Source organism: Spermophilus citellus (genome assembly GCF_964194105.1).
Source record: "Spermophilus citellus genome assembly, chromosome: 9".
Taxonomy (NCBI): domain Eukaryota; kingdom Metazoa; phylum Chordata; class Mammalia; order Rodentia; family Sciuridae; genus Spermophilus; species Spermophilus citellus.
In genome coordinates this window covers 27,617,578-27,635,022 of record NC_138191.1, presented here as the reverse complement: position 1 = coordinate 27,635,022, position 17,445 = coordinate 27,617,578, and the positions used below count along the sequence as shown (strand labels likewise).

At 38.7% G+C, this 17,445-nt stretch overlaps 2 protein-coding genes across 7 annotated transcripts in view; one reads left to right on the top strand and one right to left on the bottom strand.

The window, feature by feature from the left end:
* Window positions 1-1,558, bottom strand: part of LOC308656948 (uncharacterized protein) — a gene marked incomplete at its 5' end in the record, with an annotated part of 125,072 nt that extends 123,514 nt beyond the window's left edge. For 3 of the 4 annotated variants that reach the window (XR_014023804.1, XR_014023805.1, XR_014023806.1), the window contains one exon: window positions 1,281-1,420. Coding sequence is in view for 1 of the 4 variants with exons in the window: in XM_081308326.1 (XP_081164452.1) it covers window positions 1,281-1,558 (278 nt within the window). Of the gene's footprint in view, window positions 1-1,280 lie in introns of all 4 variants that reach the window. The other variant, XM_081308326.1, reaches the window with a different exon arrangement.
* On the top strand, window positions 1,544-17,113 carry PRKAB2 (protein kinase AMP-activated non-catalytic subunit beta 2). 3 transcript variants are annotated; one of them, XM_081308325.1, is made up of 9 exons: window positions 1,544-1,682; window positions 1,909-2,108; window positions 5,836-6,002; window positions 7,067-7,160; window positions 7,394-7,514; window positions 9,271-9,404; window positions 10,075-10,143; window positions 11,260-11,292; window positions 12,673-17,113. In XM_081308325.1, exons 2-8 carry the CDS (start codon window positions 1,953-1,955, stop codon window positions 11,266-11,268), a joined length of 750 nt encoding a protein of 249 aa, XP_081164451.1. In that variant the 5' UTR covers window positions 1,544-1,682; window positions 1,909-1,952; the 3' UTR covers window positions 11,269-11,292; window positions 12,673-17,113. The 3 variants fall into 3 exon arrangements, with proteins under 3 accessions (XP_081164451.1, XP_081164449.1, XP_081164450.1); XM_081308323.1 differs by lacking the exon at window positions 11,260-11,292; XM_081308324.1 differs by lacking the exon at window positions 11,260-11,292 and having other exon boundaries at window positions 1,565-1,691.
* Window positions 17,114-17,445: the final 332 nt, after the last annotated feature.

The following is a 17,445-nucleotide window of genomic DNA, read 5'->3' as shown; positions in this document are numbered from 1 at the left end:
AATTATGATGACAACAATACTATGGTGGATTGGCTTGTCTTATACTCATAGCCACCATACCTAGACCTTCAGTACAATCTGCCACTCACACTTCATTTTTCTAGTCAATTATCTGTCCTACTATTCTAGTTGATTATTTCTCACCTTCTACCTTCTCAAATCTCAAATACTTTGTCTCTTCTCTTCAGCCAGCTAATCACCTTGCTGCTTTTTTTCCCCTAAGAGAACAGAACCAGTCAGAATTATTCTGAGTCCCACAAGGAAGGATGAAAGGAATTGAGGGTGAAAGGGGAAAAAGTAAGGATAACCCAAAGGAGGTGCTCAGACAGTCAAGAATTTGGAGAGGGTGAGCAAGGGGTTGTGGTAAAATTGCACTTTCTTCCCTTAAACTGTTTTTGATCAATAGCAAGAAGATGAGTTCATAAGGAACAGAGCAAAGAATGGGGGAGCAGTATATTAACTTAAGTAGACTTTTCAAAATCATAATACAAGAACAGACTACAACAAACAGGGCTGCTCACTCAGAAACCCTGGTTTGTGTGACTTGGAGTTCCACAGCCCTGGATGCATTCCCCATCACTATGCCTAATCTCCTTAGAAATGTAGTGAACAGTATTCCTTTACCCTTCATTCTACAAATGTTTATTGAAAGCTTACTCAGTACAAGGTGTGTGCAGAATATGAAAAGGGATCAAAATCTGAATCTGCTCTCTATCAGCTGTTAAAGCAGCAATTTTTTCACTTGTTAAGTGCAGATTCTGGTTCTGTACATGGGGATGAGGCCCCGGATTTTGCATAGATTCTAACAAGCACCCAGGTGATACATGAATGCTGCTGGTCTATATATGTGACACATATTTAGTAATAAAGGTTTCTGTTGGGAACAATAAGTGCCACTTCATAAAATCCTGGACCCCTCCCAACCCTAGAATCGTCTGTGACCTTACACACATTTTGTGTGCCTTCTGGTGTTTTTGTTGTGGACGTTTCTCTTGGATTTTATTTCTTCTGGAGTTAATCATTGCAAATGTTATTTCTTAGCTTATAAGAGAATTCTTCTTCTAACCATTCACTAATTTGTCAAGGTCTATCTTGAATTCTTCCCCAGACCCCAATTCGGGCTGACTACTCTTTCCTGTGGTTTGGCACAGTCTTAGCCTCTAGCCTTGACCTCTACTCCCTCAGCCTGGAGATGAAGCCTATTTTATTATTCCCTATAGGAACCCACCTCTCCCGGTCACCGCTCAGAGAAATGCGGCTCATAAAATGTTTTGGCGCACCTGAGGTCGCGTGAGACGCCCCGAAAGAAAGCAGCACTGGTCCTGTGGCAGCGAGCCCCGCGAGTCCTCCAAGCTGTTTCCTCGCCAGAGTGTGCGGAGCCCGCGGCTCCCACGTCGCCGCTGGAGCGGACCCTGCCCGGCGCCCCCGCGCGGCGCTGGAGGCTGCGCGCGCCCACCATCGAGGCGGCGGCAGTGGCTAGAGAGGCGGGCCCGGGCTCCGCAGCGGAGGGCGGCAGGAGTGCGCAGGGGCGGCCCCGCGCCGCGGGCCTCGTAGCCATTTTAGGAGGAAACCCAAATCGTCACCCCGGGTGCAGCTTCAGTTTCAATAACTTTATTGGTGGCCTTGTCCGCAGGGCGGCCATCGCGCCCGTGGTCCCGGGGAGAGGGAGCGCATCGCTGGAGGTGATCGGGGTGCGGGAGTGGGCGCGGGACTGCGGGGGAGTCCCGAGGGTGGGTTTTCAGAGCTGGGGCGACGGGAGACCCAGGGGCATGCGGGCGTCCCTGTAGGCCGGGAGGTTGGGGACAACGGGGCGTGGTTTCCTGCGGCGGGGATTCCCTTCCCGGGTCCCCAGGCGCAGAGGCGGGGCGGGTGTGCCCCTGACGCGGCCGCTGGGGTGTTCCCCGCCAGGTGTAGTTCTTCACGCCGGGTGGCCCCGGACTCGAGCTGCAGCCATGGGAAACACCACCAGCGACCGGGTGTCCGGGGAACGCCACGGCGCCAAGGCTGCACGCGCGGAGGGCGGCGGCGGCCATGCCCCGGGCAAGGAGCACAAGATCATGGTCGGGAGCACCGACGACCCCAGCGTTTTCAGCCTGCCGGACTCCAAGGTACTCCTCTCCGCGGCCCCGACCGTGGCCGTGCAGCTGCTGCCTGGCTTCCGGGCTCCGTGTTTCCTTGGCTCCTTTTTCATCGCATTGAACTGAGTTACGGGATTTTTTTATTTTTATTTTTTTTAAGGGATTTCCCGGGGACAGAGGTGTTCGGTCGTAAATTCTTGTGGTGCCGCCTCAAAATAGGGTAGACGTGTAGTTCTTGTTTTCTTGGTATTTTAACTAAGCCTTGAGACACATTTTTAAGGCAGGAACTATAGACACCTTCCCCACCCGCACCATCCTTGATTCTTCTGAGAATTTATAGGTTGTAGACTCTGGTGGGAAACTTGTGAGGATAATTTATTTGAACCGCTGGCCCTAACTTACATTTTCCTGGAAATGGCTAAGTGAATTCCCCCCCCCCCCGGAATTTTCTATTTGTTTGGATCCCTTTTGCTCTATTAGGAACTCTGTACTTTGGGTCCTTATCCCTTTTGGCCTGATTGTGACCAGCCACCACTTATTTACTTGAATATTTGTGCCTAGTGTTGAAGATGAATAAAGGGCATCATTTAGTTGACTGTTCAGTTTTTGTCCTATACTTTGTAGTTGTGGTGACAGGATGTGCTTTCAGGCCAGCTTCTCCAGTGGGAGAGCCAGTGATTCCCAGATAGCTCCAATCTGCAATAGTCTTCAAAATATTTCCTTGGCCTAAAAGCAACAATTCATTCACCTGAAGACCTTGCTTTCAGTTGAAGGACTTACAGGAAGAGGCCACTTGTGTTCACCTTAACAGAAAAGACAGATGGAGCTGACAGCAATGTGATTACCATCCTAATGTTTCTAATCACTTAGAAGTCTCAGCATAAATACTTTTAATTCTTTCTGGTAGGCTGTTCAGGGATGAAATAGAAAAATGGAGGGATTGAGGTGATTGGGGGTATGTGTGGAAGCTTTGGAGAGAATTTAGTTTTATTTGCCATAATGGTAGTGCATGAAATTTGGATACTAGGTTTAATTTTTTTTTTTTTTTTTTTGGATCCCAATTGAGAACATGATCATAGAAGGAGAAGTGAGAGTGATTGAAAGGAGCATTTCTTGGGGGCTTTTTCTCCATTCCTTTCTTTTCTCTTCCACTTCAGAACTTCTTCCTCTTCATTTGGTCTGTCTACCCAGTCATATGTATTTACTTCTTTAAAGCTTTCCCAAGGTGATGGACCTCATTGTATTTTTACCACTTTTCTACATCATTGACTCAGGATTTAAGTACATTGTATTTGTCAAAGTATTTTGTCAAGCTATGACTGAAGTCATTGGTGTCCTGAATAAAAACCAAGTTGTTCTGTGTGAATTGGGGCCTATTCTGGATCATTCTTTCCCTCACTTCAATCTTGCCATTTGGAAGATTGAAGTGGGAAGTAAGAAAATGGGTCATATAATTCTTAATCCCATCCAAATCTAAGGGTTTTTACCCTACCCTTTTCTTTGCCTCTATATTTTATTAAAACCTCTTCAAATTATAATTTTAGTTGTTGTTTTGTCTTTTATTCCCTGGTGGTTCTGCTGTTTTACTTTAAGTAATCATTTTTTCTGGTAGTCAGCAGCATTCATTCCTGCCACAGAAATGTCATTAATAGTTTGTGGCTTCAGATTCTAAAGGAAAAATCCTAAGTTGTAAAATAATTGATAGAAACAGTAGCCATGGGGCCTACATTGGATACCACCCTTTTTCAGCAGACTAATTCAATGGTTCTCATCTTATTTGTGTATTGGAATCACCTGAGATTTGCTTAAATACTTTATGGAAAATTTGAATCATTTACAAAGTAGGGAGAATAGTATAATAAATTCTGTGTACCTCTCACCAAGTTTAGACATTGATCAAGCACAAATGAATGTATATCAACCATACCCTAATTCTACTGTCTCTCCACCAATTTTTTTTAAGCAAATTCCAAATGTCATAACAAATTTCTGTATTTTTAATGTACCCCAAAAGGTGAGTTTTTTTTCTTTATTTTAACATAATCAAAGTCTTATCTGGGATGATTTTAAAAATAGATTTCCAGATCCCTATATCTGAATTGTAATCTTAGATTATTCTTAGGCATATGCAAAAATTCCTGTAATTCTAATGCAGCCAGTCAGACAGAATGCATTGTTTTGAGAATATGGAGATAGGTTTTCTCTTAAGCTAATTCCTTGTAATAATGTAAAAGCTCCTTCAGTTTTCTTTTTTCAGCTTTTTTTTTTTTTCCTTTTAGTTAATTAAGTACTTACTCTGCTGTTTTGGGGCTGGAACCCAGGGCCTCATGTCTACTACATCCACGGATCTTGGATTTTATTTTAGATTATGTGCCTAGTTTCTCATATTGTAATTTTGAGAAATAGTGAGAGAAGTATGGAAAAATAGACTTTTCCATTTCCCCCAACTGCCCCCCCCAAAAAAAGCCCAAGTAAATAAGCTAGTTTTTTTTTTTTAATGCACATTATTTTGTTTGGTAATATCTTTACTTAACATTGTATGATCTTATTTATCTGTTTACCAATTTAAGTTTAAGCCAATTTAAGGCAGGGCTTAGCAAACATTTTCTGTAAAGGACCACATGGTGAATATTTTAGTCTTTGTAGCTCAGTCTTTCACAACTGCTCAGTTCTGCCACTGTGGCATGGAAACATTTGTAGATAAAAGGTATACAAATGAATGTCTAGCTGCTTTTCAGTAAAAACCTTATAAAAGCACTTGGCTTACTGGCTGTAGTTTGCCAACTACTGGTCTAAAGGATGGTAATGAAAAACAAAAAAATAAGGAGTTAATGTTATTCAGAATCACGCAAACCTTATTTGATTATATAATTGTTTTTGTTAAAGGAAACTGTTTTATCTTTTGCTGTTTGAGGTGCCAAAATTTGCATTCCTATACCTCAAATAGAATAAACCTGGCATAGGTGAGCAAGTAAGATTTCATAGCCACTTTTTTTTTTCCGCAGTGCTGCCTTTCACTAGCTAGACCAAGTGCTCTACCACTAAGCTACATCCTCGGCCCACTATTTCTCCATTTTATAAAAATCAATGATCCAGTTTTCTTTTTATTAATTAACTGATTAATCTGTGGTTCTGGGGTTTGAACCCAGGGCCTTGCACAGGCTAAGCAAGTGCTCTGGCATTGAGCTGCTTCCCCAGACCTTTGATATTAAATTTTTAATGTCTCTTCATTGTGTATCCTATTAGCTAAAATAGAGTTTATAAATTACTTATGAAGTTTGGTATCTGTAACTTTCATTACAGCTGATAATTGAGAGCTATTTATAGTTGCTTGTGAAAAATATATACCTGACAATTTTTAAAAATATAGCTATCTTTTGTTTTCTTTTTTCTCCCTTAAGAGGTACTCAGAAGCATGTCATAATTGCCTGCCTATGAGTTAAATGGCAGTAGGGGAGTAGGGTTTTCTTTTCTTTTTTTAAGGGCAATCTTGAGGCTCTGACAGAGTAAGTAATATATGCAGACTCAAAAGTTAGACTCCTGATTCATGCAGCACTTGAGCATAAGCCATTTGACCATTTTTGGTTCAAGATGTGTTCTTTTCCTATGGTTTGTTAAAAATCTGATTAGTTTCTAATTTTAAGGCATGTCTCCATAGCTGAAGCCTAGCACCCCTCTCTACCCTAAAAAAAAGAATGATCTTTTAAGAATTCCTGGGTCACAATTTATTCTAGGGATGACCTACTCCTTCTTACAGCTCCCTGGGGACAAAGAGTTTGTATCATGGCAGCAAGATTTGGACGACTCTGTAAAGCCCACCCAGCAGGCCCGGCCTACTGTTATCCGCTGGTCTGAAGGAGGCAAAGAGGTCTTCATTTCTGGGTCCTTCAACAATTGGAGCACCAAGATTCCACTGATTAAGAGGTGAAGAAGATAAGTGTCTTGATTGAGGCTAAGGGGTCCAGGAATAGAGACCTTATTTCCTTTCTAATAAGAGTGAACAGGCTGGACTTCCCATCTCCACTCACTAGATGTTCTCTTTAGAATATGCCCCTTTCTGTGACCACTTAGTATCGATGGCATTTTTTTTTTTTTTTTAGCAATAGACTTTTTTTTTTCTTTATTTTTATGTGGTTCTGAGGATTGAACCTAGGGCCTCATGCATGCAAAGCAAGCGCTTTACCAGTGACCTACAACCCCAGCCCAATGGCATTGTATTTTAACTTCATTGTGAGTCGAATGCTTTACCACTTAAAATATCATTACCTCAAGGAAAATTGTAGCAGTTTTGTGGGTGTATTTTTTAGGATGGTGTTACACAGTCTTTTTTTTTTTTCCCAGTTGTAGATGAACACAATACCTTTATTTATTTTTATTTTTATGTGCTGCTGAGGATCAAACTCAGTGCCTCACACATGCTAGGCAAGTGCTCTGCCACTGAGCAACAACCCCAGCCCTTACACAAGTCTTTTCTATGCTTGGAGGAAATCTGTAACTGACTGAATCTGTTGCTCTGACTTCTGCACTAAAGCAAAATGCACTGTGAAGTTTGCTATAGTAGTATTATTTGGTGCTTGCAGAGCAATAGTGAATCAATTGGTTTTCTAGTAATGGCTCACCAAAATACGGAAAGTATTTTAAGTACTTTTATATTCCAGACCTCATTGTTATGGTTTTTATACTTGTGATGGATCTGTTCTACAGGAGCAAAATAGTTATACTAAGGTGAACCATTTTGGGAGATCGTTGACTATTTTTTTCTAAACATTGATTTAAGAACCAGAATTTTTGGAAGGGTTGGTAAATATATGTCCAAGATGATAAAGAAAAAAAGACCTGATTTTATACATTATTTTTTTTTACACGAGGGATACAGTGGCTTAGGGATGTGAGAGGTCATTGGTACAATACTGTAAATACCACTTATTGTTTAACATTCTGTCTTCTAAAAGGAACTTGACTGTTTGACCTTCTGTTTTCTTCTATAGCCATAATGATTTCGTTGCCATCCTGGACCTCCCCGAGGGAGAGCACCAATACAAGTTTTTTGTAGATGGACAATGGGTTCATGATCCATCAGAGGTAAGTCTTTGATCTACAAAGGTCCCCATGACTTAGTAGCCTATTTTAACTGTCATTGCTGTCTGAATTGATGGGTAGCAGTTCCCCTATACTACAGATTTCCTCTCGCGATAAAAGATGGAGATTCTGATTATGATCATTTTTCACCTTTAGTAGAAACAGAGAGGAGGTTGGATGGAAGAAAGGGATTTGAAAAGGGGATTCAAGAATTTTTTTTCTGCTTATCGTTTCAGCCTGTGGTTACCAGTCAGCTTGGCACGATTAACAATTTGATCCATGTCAAGAAATCTGATTTTGAGGTGTTTGATGCTTTAAAACTAGATTCTATGGAAAGTTCTGAGACATCTTGTCGAGGTAATTTTATAGTATTTGCTCTTTCTTGCCATGTATTTCTTGTAACCCAAAAGTGGTTTTTAAATTTCCTTCATGAAAGTGGTCTTTTAATTTTGTTTTGTATTTCCATATCTTCTCAGAATTCTATCTTCTGAATCCTGCATATATGTGCATATGTATATATACACACATATTTCTTATATAAACATTTAGGTCCCCTTCTTTATATATAGCAAAAAACATCTCAGTCTGGTATACTTTAACTTTTTAACCAGGATTTACAGTAAGACATTTATTTTGCATTGCAACCCAGAACACAAATACAAAAACATACAGAAGTATAATATGTGGTATAATATTTACCTTTATTTCATGTGATGTATTTTTTCTGTTTTTTAAAAATATTTATTTAGTTATTAATTTTGGTACTGAGGATTGAACTCAGAGACCCTCTACTAACTGAACCACAACCACAACCCCTTTTATTTTTTTTTGGGGGGGGAGGGGTTTCCAGAGATTGAATTTAGGTGCACTTGACCACTGAGCAACATCCCCAGCCCTATTTTGTATTTTATTTAGAGACAGGGTCTCAGTGAGTTGCTCAGTACCTTGATTTTTTTGCTGAGGCTGGTTTTGAACTCACGATCCTCCTGCCTCAGCTTCCTGAGCCACTGGGATTACAGGTGTGTGCCACCATGCCTGGCAACCCCTTTTATTTTGAAACAGGGTTTCACTGAGTTGTTGCATCTGGCCATGAACTTGAGATCCTCCTGCCTCAGCCTTTTTGGATCACTGGGATTACAGGCTTATGCCACAGCATATGGCTGCTATTATATTTTTTATAGCCCACTAGTGGGCTCTAGCCTAATGTTTGAAAACTCTTTCTAATAATATTTCAAGTTTTCCATTGACTTTTGGTGGTATCACCCAGCAGAGGTTAGATGAGCTTCATTTGTCTTATTAAACTACTCAGCTTAATCTTGTTATTTTGATAAATCAGTTTGCAATTCTATAGTTTTATAAGGCCTTACAAGTTAGTAGTCCTTGGGGAAAAGTAGTTTAAAAAGAAAAAAAACACAATAGGGCTGAAGAGTTGTGGCTCGGTGGAGAGCACTTGTCCTGGGTTGGATCCTCAACACCGCATATAAATAAATAAATAAAAATTAAAAATCCGTTGTCAACTCAAAAATATTTTTAAAAGAAAAAAAAAAGAAAGACTTTAAAAAAATAATACTTTGCAATTCTTTTGAATATAATAAAAAATTTGTAAATGTTTAAGTATTTTTTTTCAATTGTAGATGCACATAATACCTTTATTTTTGATTGATTTATTTTTATGTGATGCTGAGGATTGAACCCAGTGCATCACACATGGAAGGCAAGCGCTCGATCGCTGATCAATATACCTCTAGCCCCCAAATTTTGTAAATTTTTAATTATGTTTTTGATTTCCTTGGAAATATTGGGAAATAGGGCAAAGATTATTTTTATTTCTATGGATGAGGAAACCGATTGTGGTAAAGGGATTTTCCAAGGTTGTATAGATGACAAATGGGGTAGCTCTTTTCTGAGCTCAAGTCTAGGACCCCTCTCCTCTTCATGGAATCATGTTTCTGTGTTGGGTAACTTTTTCCTTGTGCTACTTGACACTTGTAGACCCAGTGGGTTACAAGTTATGATCCATGACTTCTATATTTAATATTAGTGGCCATGTATTTTTTTCATGTATTATCCTAATTTTCCTACTTTGCCTTATATTTGTGGAAATATCTTTTAGACCTTTCCAGTTCACCCCCAGGACCTTATGGTCAAGAAATGTATGTATTTCGATCTGAAGAGAGATTCAAATCCCCACCCATCCTTCCTCCTCACCTACTCCAAGTTATTCTTAACAAGGACACTAATATTTCTGTAAGTATCCTGAGAATATTTCTGGAGCATCTGGGGAACTGTAGGATTAATCGGGCCAAAATTCAGTAATCCTAGAAATTGGGATTATTATAAAGGTATACTGAGATTATAAATTATATATAGGAATATCGTTATAAACTCCTTTTACCAAGGCTGGGTTGTATCTTCAGGAACTAAAATGAAAGTTTATAGTTGTCTCTGTTCCTGAAAAAATCAGGACCACACTATATTCTAGAACCAATTTCTGAGATTTCCATCATGAGATAAGGAATACTTATCACTTGGGGGTATACAAAAGAGTTATAATTTTTATTTGCATATAATTGACTTCTGTATTTATTCTCATTGATTCTCACTAAAATTATTTTTGTCATTTAGTGAAAATCTCCCATAGTTGTTGTAGGCAAGATTTTTGTTTTAGCTCTATTAAGAATAGCACATCTTGATGCTTAGGGTTTCTGCACTGAACTGAGAATTTTCCAGATTTTCTGTAATAAGAATGTATTATTGATATGCACTGGAGTGGATACATTATTGAAAGGAGATAAGGTGTTCTTAACAGTGCCAAAGAGCTCTGAGAAAGAGTAAGCTATTTTGTTGTCCATGCAACTAATGATTTTCTTTTTCTTTTTTTTTTTTTTTTTTTTTTTTTTTTTTTGGTGTCTCTTAGTGTGACCCAGCCCTACTTCCTGAGCCCAACCATGTTATGCTGAACCATCTCTATGCATTGTCTATTAAGGTAAGTGTTGTCATTGGTTCTTCACATCTCCCCTATATGAGAGGATAAGGGTAACATATACTGTGCAGTGGTTACTTGCTCAACTACTACTAGCTGAAGGTGACAGCAGTGGTTAAGAAAAACTTTTTTTTTTAGCTAATGCATCCTTTGTTTTAAATCTCAGTTTCTGTGTCTGCGTTCTAGCTAGCTGAATTATCCAGTGATTAAATGATCTTTTTTGTTTCCCAGTTTCTTTTGGGTGGGTAGAATCTTTATACCACCTACTTATTTGAGTTCATGGCAGTAAGATTTCATTTGCAGAAAAATAAGTTTTGTTTCTAGTTCAAAGAATGCTTGAATGTGATAGTAAGACTTCTTTCTGGTTTTTTAAATGTGGAATTGAACTACTTTTAGATGTCTCTGTTGTATATACCCGAATGCTTGCTTCTTTCTGTATAGTAGGTAAATGAGAAAGTGACCAGACTTGCCTTGTTCCCTCTAGCTCTAGAGTCTTCCTTTCTTTCTCTGTTGCTTTAGAGTCTGGGATGAAAATATCTGTTGTGTTCTGTCTTGTCATGTCTGGTTTGGCTATTAGAATAAAGTTATATAGCTTTGTGACTGTCAAAATAAGCTGGTTATCATCAGAATGACCTGGAGAAGTTTGTGAGCATACAGATTCAGTGGCTCCATCTCCAAGTCAAGTCTTCAAAAAAGTACATTGAGATCTGGCCACAGTGATTTTCCTTTAAACTGCCTTTTTTTTTTTGGGGGGGGGGTACCAGAGAATGAACCTAGGATTCTTAACCACTGAGCCACATCCCTGGCCATTTTTGTATTAATTTTATTTTGAGACAGGATTTTGCAAAATTGCTTAGGTCCTCATTGTGTTGCTGAGGCTGACTTTGAACTTGCAATCCTCCTGCCTCAGCCTCCCAAGTCACTGGGATTATAGCCATGTGCCACTGCTCCCAGCAAGCTGCTTTTATTTCTTAGATGTGTAGCTAGATTAGGGAAATCACTGGTAGAGCCAAGATGAATAGATTGTATGGTAATACAGAAAATTTAAAAATATTGTTGAATTTCATTTATAATAATAACCTTGTGAGATAAGTATTATTTTTAACCCCTGTTTTATAGATAAACTAAGACTCAGAGAAGGTCAAATTGCCAGTAAGTAACAAATAGGATTGAGGTCCTATCTTCTTATGTTAATTCCATGTTATTTCCTCTGTATCATCATGCCAGGTTTACCAAAAAGGTCTTTCTTAGACCTGCTTCTCATTTCTATAAAATCTTTACTGGGATTGTATGCATGTGTATTTTACTAGGGCTTGAATCCAGGGTCTGTGCATGTGAGGGAAGCACTCTACCTCTGAGCTCTACTCTAGCATTTTTTTTTTTTTTAATTTTGAGATAGGATCTTGCTAAGTTGCCTAGGCTCACCTTGAATTTGCCTCAGCCTCCTGAGTGACTAGTATTACAGGCATGCCTAACTTTAGTTGATTTTTACCTGCCTTCTATCATATTTAGGCTATGTTAGTATACTTTGGTCAATGTGTTAACCTAAGATGCATTCATTATGGATAATATAGTATGGGGGGAAGGTAGGAAGATATATTGGTTTCTAAATTGGATTGGCTTGGGTTTTTTGGTTCTGATTGAATTTTGTCTCCTATAACTGCTTGTTGACTGTCAATTGAAGTCACAAGCCTGCCATCTCCTCCTATGGTTTATCCACATGTTGTAACATAGTCTGGGAAATGGTAGTTCTTACTCTTCTTGAATGTCTTTCTAAGGAAGACTTTGTCTATATTTTTTTCAAGGAGAGAGAAGAGGATTCCTCAGTTTCTTCTATATCAGGATTTATTTTCTTTTGTTCAACCCTGATTTTCTTTTTTTTTTTTTTTAATAATGAAGACAGGTGTTTTTTTAATGCTTCTCTTTTTTTTTTTTTTTTTTTAATATGGTGCTGAGGATCAAACCAGTGCTTCACATGTGCCAGTCAAGAGCTTTACCACTGAGCTACAACCCAAGTACAACCCTGATATTAAATGGAAATTAGACCTGCTTTAGGACTTTGAAATGGTTTTTTTAGAAGGATTATTTTCCTTCTCATTGCATTTAAGATTTCCTTCTAGAAATTAATGCCAGTGTATTTCTTTTTTCTTTGCTAGTTTTAAGCTCAGTATTAGAATTTGAAATGAGGAAGGAAGAATAGTAGGAAGTTAGTAGTTTCTTTAGCACCTTTCATGTGTTGGGTACTGTGTCAGATATTGTGTGATCATCTGGACCACCTTAATGGTAGGTGTTATTCTCTGTATGAGGAGGGAAAAAAGGACTTAGAGACCTTAAGTAGATTACCCAAGGCTACAAATACAGTAACAATAGGAGTCCAGTTTGGAACTGAAGTTGATCTGACTCTAAAATCAACCTCTTTATTACATCAAATTATCTCTGTGAACAGTGAGTGACTGTGTAGTACTATTGGCTGGGAACATCTGCCTCCCACAGCAACTAAGAAATTAACTGCATGTGCTTCTTTTTCTGCAGGACAGTGTGATGGTTCTTAGTGCAACCCATCGCTACAAGAAGAAGTATGTCACTACGCTGCTATACAAACCCATCTGAAGCCATCCTGTCTTGCCTTCATGGATTCAGGAGAAGCTTCTCCCTTGCCTTTGAACTGAACCAGTCTTACCTGAGACTGGAAGGCTGATTTGCTTTCAGGCCAATATGTGTGTTTCAGAGCTTCTGAGTAGGATGCTCTGCTTTTGCATTTGATTGCAGATGAGAGCTTTATGAGTTCATGGAATTTATTTTAAGAAGAAAACATATACATATGAAGGGAAGGTTATTGGAAGCCTCCTAGCCCCAGCTATGGGTATTCACCAGGACCCCTTTTGGGGAGCTATAGAGAGAACTGTACAGGGAGGTTTTTTTCCCTAAAATGAAAGAACAGCAAACTCTTGTTGGGTGAAGATTCTACCACTGCTACCTTTGGTGTCCAAAAAATGAACTTGGGCTAGACTGTTGCCCTACTTATAGCTTCTGCCTCGCAGGGGCAGCTTCTCTTGCATGGGGTCTCTGTATTTTCACAGTGTGTGGCACAGTCTGTGTTTTTTGATATAACAAATGCCTCACAAGAACGCTTTGTTCTCTTATTTCACATTCTTCCTTTAATAGCCTCCTTCAGATCCCATACTTGACCCCTCACAAAATTCTTTCAGTAAGTGACCCCTTTGGAAAGTTCTGTGGGACCTGACCACCTTATTGATGATGGTTGTTAGAATATCTCCTTTTTAGCCCACCAGAAGCCCAAGCCACTTTGTTACCACTTGTTTTAAACTTCTACTAAAGAAAATATGGGTTCAATGTTATAAGAAAGGCATATGCAGAAGATCTGTTTTTTTCTTTTAATTTGCTACTACAGCTTTGACTGTATGGCACATAGGTTTTCCTGTTTGGCCTGGCCTTGCTTCCAGTTATGCTTTCTCAGAGCAGACAGCTCTGCAGGTAGACATGGACCAGGCAACACTTCTAGGACTTTTATCCTTGAAAGATTTTTATGTGCCTGCATTTTTCTTTAATTAAAAAAATTCCTTTTCATTGGTCTTAAAAGACTGTAGTAGAGAACTTAAGGCTTTTAATAAATGGTCCTTAAGATTTTCTTCTTTAGTTAGAGGAGACTGTACTCTTATGTTAATATGGCCAGACCCATGTTCATCTTTATCCCAAGTACTGCTCTTGATACAAGTTCATACAGACTCATTGATACACATATGGATTCCCTCAACTGTTAAGATGTAAAGGCCATGAAGCAAGAAAGTATTCCTGGAAGGGTCTTTGTACTAAATAGTAAGAAGATCACTTTTTTCTTTCTGCCTCTTTTTTAAAAATGTGTTTAGTAATGAGGTGGGGTCACTGATTTCCATTTATGGACTGAAAAGTATTCAATCCACCCTTGGGGTTCAGAGATAAGACATTTTTTCCAAGTATCTTGGCTCTTCCATTTTACAGACAAATGCAAGTCAAACATTCAACCTTGAAGGAGGCCATACTTGATGGTTGAGAGACTCTTTGACTGCTAAGATGAACCCAGCCACACTGAAAGGGCACCTACAGGTCAGTTTAGCTACCTCTTGTTTTTTCCATGCAAAGCTGACAATTCAGTTATCTTTGGGAATGTAGACCTCCTTGATCCCAGGTATGAGGCAATAAGATGTGGGCTTGTAGTTTAGCAGGGAATGCAAGCTACTAAGTGCATTGATGGTTAATTGTGGAGAGTAGATACTGCTTTTGCCTTTCAACACCACCTTCTGCATCAAAAGGTTTTTGTGGAGAACCTTTTATGGTCCAAACCATTTTGTCAGTGGTGTGCCATTATAAAAATCCAGGCCAAATCCTATTTTAACCAACTCTCAGGACCTATATAGTCTTTAGTTGTGCTGGAATTTTGTTCTTACCCAATATCCATTAAGTAATTGGGCCACCTAGAAGGATTTAAAATCTTGGTTGTTACATGGAGGATTCTCTCATATTCATTTCTTGTCAATAGTACTGAAATGCCATTATCTGTGTGTTCATGTATTAAACATTTTACTCCAAATGGGTATATCAGTATTGTGGGACAGGGAAAGAAATCTCCTCTATGTGTCTCAGACCAGAGGCTGCTTGTCATTTGGGTCTGGCTCTAATGACAGTATGTTTTATTGTTGGTGCTCTTCAGATTTAAATGTAGAAATATACAGATTTTGTTTCCCAAATTCTTCTTGCCCAGCCAGATGTGAAATAGGTGCCTACCAGTAGGTATGGAAAGGGATGTGTAGGGGGAATTGGGTAGTGACTACTTCAACACAGTTTCTTTTCTAGCCTGCTAATAAATGGCCCTGAGATACCCTATTTTGGTCTGTCACCAAGAAACTGTTCTAGAAGGGGAAAAGGGAGGAAGAAAGGGAGCCTGATAACTCACCCTTTTATATTGGCTAGTTAAAGAGATAGATTATTTTCTTTAGAAGAGAGTGGTAGAATTTGAAAATGAGTGAAAGCAAAAATAAATTTTTTACCTTTTTTTTTTTTTGACCTCTAGGAATTTTGTTAAGTCATAGTTGGCAGGATAAGAAGATAGCTCTTAAAAGGCGGCTGACCCTTAACAATAGCAGTATGGTATTGTGATTGTGGGGCAAAGAAAGAAGAGTGACTGAGTTGAGGAGTAAAGGACGAAGTAACTGAAAATAATCCATTTTTATAAGAAAATTTAAATCAGACTAACCTGGTGATATATCCTTGGATCTCATTATACAAAACTTAGCATTATGTGGAACATTTTCCCTTTGTTTCTTGTTCCTATTTGCTGCTTTAATTTTATTTGTCAGATGGACTCTACCAAAGTCTTAAGTTAAATGTTACCTAAAATACATAGGTTAGTCATTTCACTGGTATGGAGAACTTCCACACCAGAGTTAGTAGGTTGCTTTAAGTTAGACTTGAATGGGATTTAACCACTATAGGCAACACCCCTGCAGTGCTGACTTTTTTTAGCACATGGTTGTGTAATTAACGTGTAAAAGAGTCATCCAAAAGATGTTTCTGAGAGGATCCGACAAACCAGACTCACTCACTTTTTTTTCCAGTTATTTTTAGTCCTTGTAAATCTACAGAATTTGAGAGAAAACCTTTGAAAAGTGCCAGTATTCCATGCATGCTGCTAAAATGAAGTGAAGTTTGGAAAGAAGTGATATCTCCAGACAGGATTTATAGTAATCTGGGGTGTAAATGAAGAAGAAACACTAATGATTGAATTCCCTGCTTTTATTGGGGAAATAGGGCTTTTAAAATTTTGACCTCAACTAAAAATGATATGCAATAGTCTATGTTTGTGTGTGTTTGAAATATATCCTATTCTCAGAGATTTCTACATCCTCACATTCTAGTGATTTGGGGCATGGGCTTATGAACACTATATAACTTATTCAAACATTATTTTGGTTCATCCTTAAAGCCAAGTTCTTGCTGTCTTCTACCAGGGGCTGCTGACTCCAATTACCCATGGGATGAAGGACCTGGTAGGGATAAGGGTCTTTCAAAACTTTATGGGTCTAGGCATTTGTCTCTCCTTAAGTGCCAATCACAACTGGAGATTGAAAAACTGATTTCTGCAGTGAACCTAAACTTTTGGAGTAAAAAGCCAAATCTTTTTAAAAATTTTAACAGAAAAGGAAGGAAGGAAAAAAACCCTCCAAGTTGGTTACTTGTATAATTCAATTATGAGCAATGGAATCCCTCCAGGATTCTCATTTGGGCCTTGTGTGATTTGTTTTTCTTACTTGTGCTTTGAAGTAAATAAGCTTCAGTAAAAAATAATTTTGTTATTGCTTTCAACATTAGATGGTGTTGACTTGAATCATGTATAGCACAGTACTTTTTGCAGTAAGATTGGTGTGAAATACTATACAGTATGGATTTTATAGGTATCAAGTTAGATGGTCAAGGGATATCTATATTGTTAGATATTGATGATCTTACTTATTTTCTATTCCACTTCACAGAGCACCTTACCCAGCTTGCGGTTTTAGGACAGCCAAAGCTCATTGTTATTGATTAGTCCTAATCTCTGCACTGGGTCCCCTATATGAGAGTCTTGTTTGAATTTTGGTGAATTAGAGAATGTTGATTGGTATTACACGAAAGCATCTGGAAGGAGTGTAGCTCTGTGTCTGTCATAAAGGAGGGATAAAGACTGTAATTTGAAGGGAATAAAATATGTGAGATCCTCCATTAAGTGGTGCTTTTTGTAATCTTTAATGCTGAGACACAGAGGCTGCTTTTCAATATTTCACAAAGGAGTGGAATACAAACAAGTATGGATTTTAAACCTATTCTCCAAATGTAATTGTCACTGGACCCTGAATTGCCTGAAAATTATATGTAACTCATACAAAAATGTGGGGTTTTCCCCATAAAACTGTTTAATAAAAGTATTACACAGCAATAATATTGAAGTTGTTTACTGATTGATGACTATATTGTCAAGATCTGTCTGCCTAGATAATCTCAGAATCTGAAGAATGTAAATTGCTAGGCAGGCACATTTGGATAAAGGGAAGAATTCATGGCTGCAGGGACATTAGTGATATCCTTCCATCTGCCACATTTTCTCCTCTTTTTGTGCTGGGCAATGCCATCATTAATTGTGGGAATGCAGACCAAGTCAGTGATTTGATTTTCAGCATTTTCTCTGAACTGACTGCACATTTAGCTATTATGCTGTGAAATTATCTGAGATCTTAAACCAGTGATTGTCATTCCCAGGTGTACATTCATATC